We start from the raw sequence: 7,369 nt of genomic DNA, 5'->3' as shown, positions 1-7,369 counted from the left end.
TGACCCAGGGGCCTTTGCCCCATAAAACCACATTCCTATTGGGAGTTCCCATGGCAAAGCCCACGTATGTACCACATCACTGCACGCTTCTCAAACACCGTGTGCTCAGCCCCAATTCTGTGCAGAGAGGATGAGAAACAAAGTATCCAAAACATTTTTCTGGATCCAATCATCAAGTTTATTACAAAATCTGCAAAAACCAAGAACTGTATTAAGAACCACCACAAACATGGGAGCAAAGGGGAGCAGGGGAGGGGACAAGGGCCCCAGGAGAACACAGTCCATGAGATGCGGGATCCCCTCCTGGTGGGAGTCCCGTGCGGAGAACGCTGCGGCAGCTCGCACTCGGCGTCGCCCACCGGGCCGGGCCCTGTCACCTGCACGCGCGCACGGTGTCACGGTGTCACGGTGTCACGGTGTCACGGTGTGCACTTCCGGCGCCGCTCTCACCGCAGCTGTGTGTCCTCCTCCGGGTGCCGTGGGCCGCCCACAACTTCAGAACTTATGTTGGCGCGACTCTTTTCCTTCTGCGCCGCTGCTTGCGCGTGGACGGCCCACAGCACACACACTTTAAGAACCTCCGGAAGATCCTGCGAACCGCCCCCCGCCAGCCCCGACTGGGGGCAGAGGGAGAGCCCGGGCTCCCGCCGTCGGGCTGTGCAGTCGGGACGCGGTTCTCCTCGGCGGGTCCTTCCGGGGCTCCTGCGCTGTTGCCGGCGCTGTCGCGGCGGGGGGTGGTGGGGGAGCCAGGGGGGTCACACTGGAGGGCGGGGCTGGGGGTGGCCGTCCTGGCCTGGGGGCCGGGTAGGGAAGTGCCGGTCCCGGACGCCAGGCTGGCTTCCGCTGGGGGAACATCCGTCCTTGACCGCAGGCGGCTTGAGGGACCAGCAGGCCCCGCTGTGTTCTCCCCGCCGCTGGAGACGGGGGAGGGGCAGGGCCTAACCCGGATGGTGCGGACCCTCATCCTGGCGGTGGTTTTCAGAATCAGGTAGGTTCCCATGACCCTGTCATATGTCCTTTGGGTCAATGACCTCTGGATCTGCCCCTTTCCGAACCCCATCTCCTCCATTCTGCCTGTCACCTCGGGGTCAAGGTCACCCCAGGGCGGCTCGCTGTACGGCCTCAGTTCTTCCCCCCAGCCCATGTTGACCCATGGGTCTTGCATCACGTCGTCCAGGGAGGGCCTTTCCCTGGGGTCGAGGGTCAATAATTTTTGTAAAAGATTTCGACCTTCTTCGGATAGAGACAGTGGTACCTGGAACTCCCCACTCAGGATCTTACTCTTCAACTCCTTAAACGTGACCCCCCCAAATGGCAAAACCCCCACCATCATCTGAAACAGAACTACCCCCAGGGCCCAGACATCCACCTTCGGGCCGTCATAGCTGACATGCCGGAAGATCTCCGGGGCCATATAGCGCGGGGTGCCACAGAAGCTGCTTAGTGTGTAGTCCACACAGTCCCTAGCAAATCCAAAGTCTATTATTTTGACGTTCCTCTCACCGTCCATCAGGATGTTTTCTGGCTTCAGGTCCCGGTGGACGATTTTCTTCTGGTGACAGTACTGAAGTGCCGATACGAGCTGCCGGAACATGGGTCGGGCTGCTGACTCGGTCATGGGGCCGCAGTTGTCTAAGTATGTGAGTAAGTCCCCTCCGCTGACGTGCTCCATGAAGAGGTACCTTTTCTCCTTGGTGGTAATCAGCTCAAATAGCTGTGCGATATTTGGGTGATTTAATTGCTTATGACAATCAACTTCTTCATAATAATCACTGACATAGCACTGAGTAATGACTTTGACAGCCACCTCTGTGTCTGTTGGCAAGTGCGTGGCCAACCACACCTTGCCAAAGGACCCACTGCCAATGGTGCGCAGGAGCATGTAATCGCCAATTATGTGCTCCTGAAGGTCAGTGGTGGCTGCAAGGTCATTAGCCATGGTGGCTACAAGATGAGAACAAAAACAAAAGATAAAAAAAAAAAAAGAAAAAAATAAATAAATAATAAAAGATAAAGAAAAACAAATAAGAAAAATTAAAAGAAAGAAAAATAATAAAGGAAAAGAAAAAAATGCAAAATAAATGATACAAAACAAAACAAAACAAAACCAGTAAGCAAAAGAAAACAAACTCGCAAAGGAACGGCAAGAGGCAAGAACAAAGCTCGCAAGTCCTAGTCCAACAGGTCACCACAATCAGCTCCCTGGGCTCTAACGGACAAAATCTCAGCCCCTCCACGGCAGAATATATAGGGTGGGCTTTGCAGTTGCATCACAGTGGCACCTATGAGGTCACAGCAGGGCGTGGACCAGGCGTGCGTGGCTGGGGGTAAATTACAGTGGTTTTCTCACATTTTGGTCTCACAACCCTTTGGCTCTGGAATAAAAAAAAAGGGATTCCACCCCCCCCCCGCCCAATGAGCTTCTTGTTTATGTTGGATATTAAAGATTGATATTTACTTTATTAGACATAAAAGTATGTAAGTTGCAACAATAAAATAAAATAGAATAAAATAAAATGAAAAGTCTTAGTCTCACGCTCCAGGTCATAGTTCGAATATCATCTGCTTAGAGAAAAACTTCCCTGACCCACCCACTCCTACCTGCCTCACCCAGGCCTTCACATCTGTCATCTTCACCGCGCTGACCACAGGCACCTGGTTCTCGTTCACTGTCTGCCCTTCACACGAAGGCAGGAGGATGACCATGGTTTTTCCTGTGTCCAGCACGGTGAGTGGCAATAAGACAAGTAGTTAATAAATAGATGAGTTTGGGGTAACGAAGACTATGTGGCCAACTACTTAATCAAAGTGATTCATTAAAAAATCTCTTAAAAATTCATGTTCTGTCTTCACTCGGTTTTTGGAACAATAAGATAGGAAAGAGGAGAGCTGAAATGTGGGTTTCCAGGTATGTGAGCACTTGGTGAGCCTGAGGAAAGGGCAACCGGAAGGAGCCTTGCTCTAAAGATTCATGATGATCCATTCCTCCCTCCTGTGGCCTTGGGTGTGATGGGTTTGGATCTGCAGTGAGGCTGCAACGGAACTTTACACTTTGAACATCCATTTCCAGAGTACGCAAAGGACATCTCAGGTGACCCTGAGTAGGCAATTGAGGTACATTTCTGTGTTACTTAAATGAACCATTTCTGTGGAGAGATGTGATGATGAAGCTGGTTAATTTATATTTTAAACACACTTGGGAACCTCTGGATGGGAGGACTTCTGCAGAGGTACAGAGGGTGCGGTGACATGTTGGCTCCAATTCTACCCTTTTATGGTGGCACAGAGGGAGCAGGCAGGCTTGAGTACCTCTAGGAGGGGCCTCTGACACATTATACTCAGACTAACCCTTGAAGAAATCTCCCTACTTTCAGTACATGGAGTGTTTTAATCACATGTATAAGTTATTCTAGGAACTATTTTCCTTTAATACTTGTGTGCGAAAGTCTCAGCTTTGTGGTAAAGGGATTCTTTAGAGGGACTTGCCTGCGAGCTTTTCCCTCCCCAACACTTCAGTTTGTTACTTTTTACCTTATGTCGGTGCTACTTGGCTCCTAAGCATGACAATATCTGTTGCTGAAGCTGACTGGGACCCCTAGGACGGTCATTGCATCAATTATAGGCAGATATTTACAAGTTACAGACAGAGATTAGAATAAAGAAAAAAAGAAAAGTTCAAAGAAAGCTGCCAGTCTATGAGTTAATTATATTCATTTATAAAACTGATATTAACAGTTACTTAGGAAATAATTCCAACAAAATAGAACAATTTCTTTAAAAAATATTTTATTGATTTATTTTTAGAGAGAGAGGAGGAGAGGGAGAAAGAGAGGGAGAGAAACAGCAATGTGGGAGAGATACATCAATAGGTTGCCTCTAGCATGTACCCTAGTGGGGGCTTGCCTGAAGCCCAGGCATGTGCCCTGTGTAGGAACCGAACCAGTAATTCTTTGGTTTGCAGGCCAGTGCTCAATCCACGGAGCCACGCACACCAGCCAGGGCAAAATAGATCATTTTCTGATCTCTTTCAGCAAGGTCAATACAGATCCAAAGATAAGACATGTGATATAAAACTGTCAAGACAAAAGCCAAGTTCTAGGTAACGCTAATTTGAGGTCTCCTATAGGCTGGGGTGTTCAGTTAGGTGAATGAGGTACAAGTTAGGAGGCTTTTAAAAATAAAAAACAAATTTATGGATTTGCACCATTTAACCTACGACTGAGGGATTAGTTAATATGCAGTATAGTCCACTCCAACAAGGCTGGAGGGAGTCCTTGTGGACATGTTTTACAGGTGGACCATGTACCCAGGTTGTAGGCTGTGATGCTCAGTGCCATCTCCCAGAAGGGCACTGTGGGAAGACTACCCTATGAGCCTGCACTAATTTCAGGGGCCTTCATACGTTCTTAGCAGTGAGTTAGAAGGTTTCCTTATTAAGGCAAGTTCCCACATTCCCTGCCTGATAAGTTCACAGAACAGGCTTTCCATTCACAATTTTAGAAGGGGACAATCGATATACATATACCAAAAAGAACTAATCTTAAATTAAGCAATACCAAGGGAAAAACTTTAGGCCAAGGTTGAAGAGGATACAAATAAATGGGAGCATATACCATGTTCATGAATGGGAAGAATCAACATCATTAAAATGTCCATACTACCCAAAGCAATTTATAGATTCAATGCAATCCCCATTAAAATACCAATGACATATTTCACAGACCTAGAGCAATTACTTCAAAAATTTACATGGAACCAAAAAAGACCCTGAATAGCCACAGCAATCTTGAGGAAGAAAAACACAGTAGGAGTAATCACAATACCTGATACCAAACTACACTACAAGACCATGGTAATCAAAACAGTCTGGTACTGGCATAAGAACAGACATGTAGATCAATGGAACAGAATGGAGAGCCCAGAAATAAACCCAGGTCTATACTGTCAACTAATATTTGACAAAGGGGGAAGGAGCATGGAATGGAGTGAAAAGAGCCTCTTCCACAAATGGTGTTGGGAGAACTGGACAGGGACATGCAAAAATATGAAGCTGGACCACCAACTTACACCACACACCAGAATGGGCTCAAGATGGATCAAAGACTTAGATGTGAGCCGTGACACCATGGAAGTCCTAGAGGAAAACACAGGCGGAAAGTTTCAGATATCCCATGTAGCAATACAGTATTCCCTCACTTATCGCAGGTATTACGTTCTAGACCCACCCACAATAGGTGAAAATTCACGAAATAAGAACCTTACATTTATTTTAGTATTTATATATATTTTAAGGTTTTAAAAACCCTTTCCACACACTTATAATCCATTCCTCATCCCTTATTAACCTTTCCCCCTCCCTTGTTAACCTTTTCCACACTTTTATAAACACTACTTATGTTCTTAAACATATTCTACTTTCTTTTTTTTCTGTTTAGCCATTTCATAGAGAAGGAAGACACAAATAAATCCTCCCCCTTCAGATCATGGCAATTTTAATCTATACCATAAGCATAGCCACTAAAATCTATTATAGGAGAAAATGTGGTAGTCAAATGGGAAACATATTCTACACTCTTAAAGCTACATAACTTTAATAACATACATATACAGTATTGCAAAATCCCGTGATATACCAGAAAATCCACAATAAATAAATATAATATTTTTAAAAATCCCGCGATACAGTGAGGCAGTGATAAGTGAACTGCGATATAGAGAGGGACTACTGTATAGACTTTATTATGTTGAGGTATGCTCCCTTCCACTTTGCTGAGCATTTTCATCATAAATGGGTGCTGTACTTTATCAAGTGCTTTGTCAACATCTCCATTGATATGATCACATGATTTCTGTCTTTCGTTTTATGTGGTGTATTACATTTATTTATTTGCAAATGTTATACATGGAAATAATGCTGTCGCATCGCCAGTCGGCATCATTTATGGCTCAACTATGCATCTTCTCTGGTACAGCCTTTACTCACACATTTCCTAATTTTAGTTGGATTATTTGTTTTCTCATTATTGAATTTGGAGAATATTTTATATATTCTGGATACAAATCTCTTATCAGATATATGACTTAAAACTATTTTTTCCCAGTCTGTGGCTTGTTTTTCTACTCTCCTTTTCAAGAGCAGATGTTTTCATTTTTGACAAAATTCAGTTCATTAGTTTGTTCTTTTATGGACTGTGATATCAAATCTACGGAATCTTTGCCTCAGCCATGTTCACAAAGATTTTCTCCTGTATGGTTTATAATTTTAGATGTTACATATAGATTTATATTTATTTAACTTCTCCATGTGGTTCAAGGTATGAATCAAATCTCAACTTTTTTTTTTTTGGAAATGTGTATCCAATTATTCTATCACCAGCTTTTGAAGCGACTATTATTTTTCTCCACTGAACTGCCTCTGAATCTTTGTGGAAAATTAGTTGTCCATGTATGTGTGAGTCTATTTTTAAACTCGCTATTCTGTTTGATTGATATATTTGCCCAACTTTATGCCAATATCACAGTCTTGATTTCTGCAACTTTATACTAATTATTAATCATGTATTTCTTGCTCTTCTACTTATTCTTTTTCAAATGTGTTTTGGCTATTCTATATTCTTTGCATTTTCATATAAATTTTAGATTAAATTTTTCAATATTTGCAAAAATCTTACTGGTATTTTGCTAAAAATTGCCTTGAATATAGAAATCAATTTTGGAAGAATGCATATCTTAAAAATATTGGCTTTTCAAACCCAACAACACAATGTATCTCTCTATATTTAGGTCTTCTTTAATTTCTCTCAGCAATTTTTTAGTTTTCATATAGGTGTTACACACTTTTTGTTTTCATAGACATACCTAGGTACTTCACCATTTTAAAAATACCACTGTAAATAATATTGGTTCTCAAATTTTAATTTCTAATTATTTGTTGCCAGTATAAAGAAATACAGTTGATTTTTGTATATTGAAATTGTATCTTTCAACATTGACAGAATCATTTATTAGTTCTAAGAACTACCATTGGAATCTAGTACATTCCATTGGATTTACTGTGTGAACAATCATGTTATCTGTGAATAAAGACAGTTGTACTTCTTCCTTTAAGCCCTGGCTGGTTTGGCTCAGTGGATTGAGCGTCGGCCTGCGAGCTAAGTGTCGCTGGTTCGATCTTCCAGTAAGGGCACATCAGAGAAGGAAAACTCTGATTCCAAAAAACCTCCGCTGCCTTGCGGCATACCTCTTCAGGGGAAAGGCTAAGGGAGTAAACCCCGACAGAAAATCCGGAGCCGGAGTCCCTAAGGCGGTTTGACGTTGTAGTCAACACCGGCTACTCCTGCGGCGCACCTGAAGCCAAGCTGTATTGACT

At 43.5% G+C, this 7,369-nt stretch overlaps 1 protein-coding gene and 1 non-coding gene across 2 annotated transcripts; both read right to left on the bottom strand.

The window, feature by feature from the left end:
• Window positions 1–502: 502 nt before the first annotated feature.
• LOC149995960 (serine/threonine-protein kinase MARK2-like) lies at window positions 503–1,939 on the bottom strand. Its single transcript, XM_090258189.1, has one exon. It carries the CDS (start codon window positions 1,937–1,939, stop codon window positions 503–505), a length of 1,437 nt encoding a protein of 478 aa, XP_090114315.1.
• Window positions 1,940–5,421: 3,482 nt separating this feature from the next.
• LOC149995959 (small nucleolar RNA SNORA29) lies at window positions 5,422–5,560 on the bottom strand. Its single transcript, XR_016507538.1, has one exon. It is a non-coding gene; the product is annotated as a small nucleolar RNA SNORA29 (small nucleolar RNA).
• Window positions 5,561–7,369: the final 1,809 nt, after the last annotated feature.

Source organism: Furipterus horrens, unplaced genomic scaffold, assembly GCF_987537825.1.
Source record: "Furipterus horrens unplaced genomic scaffold, mFurHor1.1.pri manual_scaffold_12, whole genome shotgun sequence".
In the NCBI taxonomy this organism is placed as follows: domain Eukaryota; kingdom Metazoa; phylum Chordata; class Mammalia; order Chiroptera; family Furipteridae; genus Furipterus; species Furipterus horrens.
This window is presented reverse-complemented; position numbering and strand designations above follow the sequence as displayed.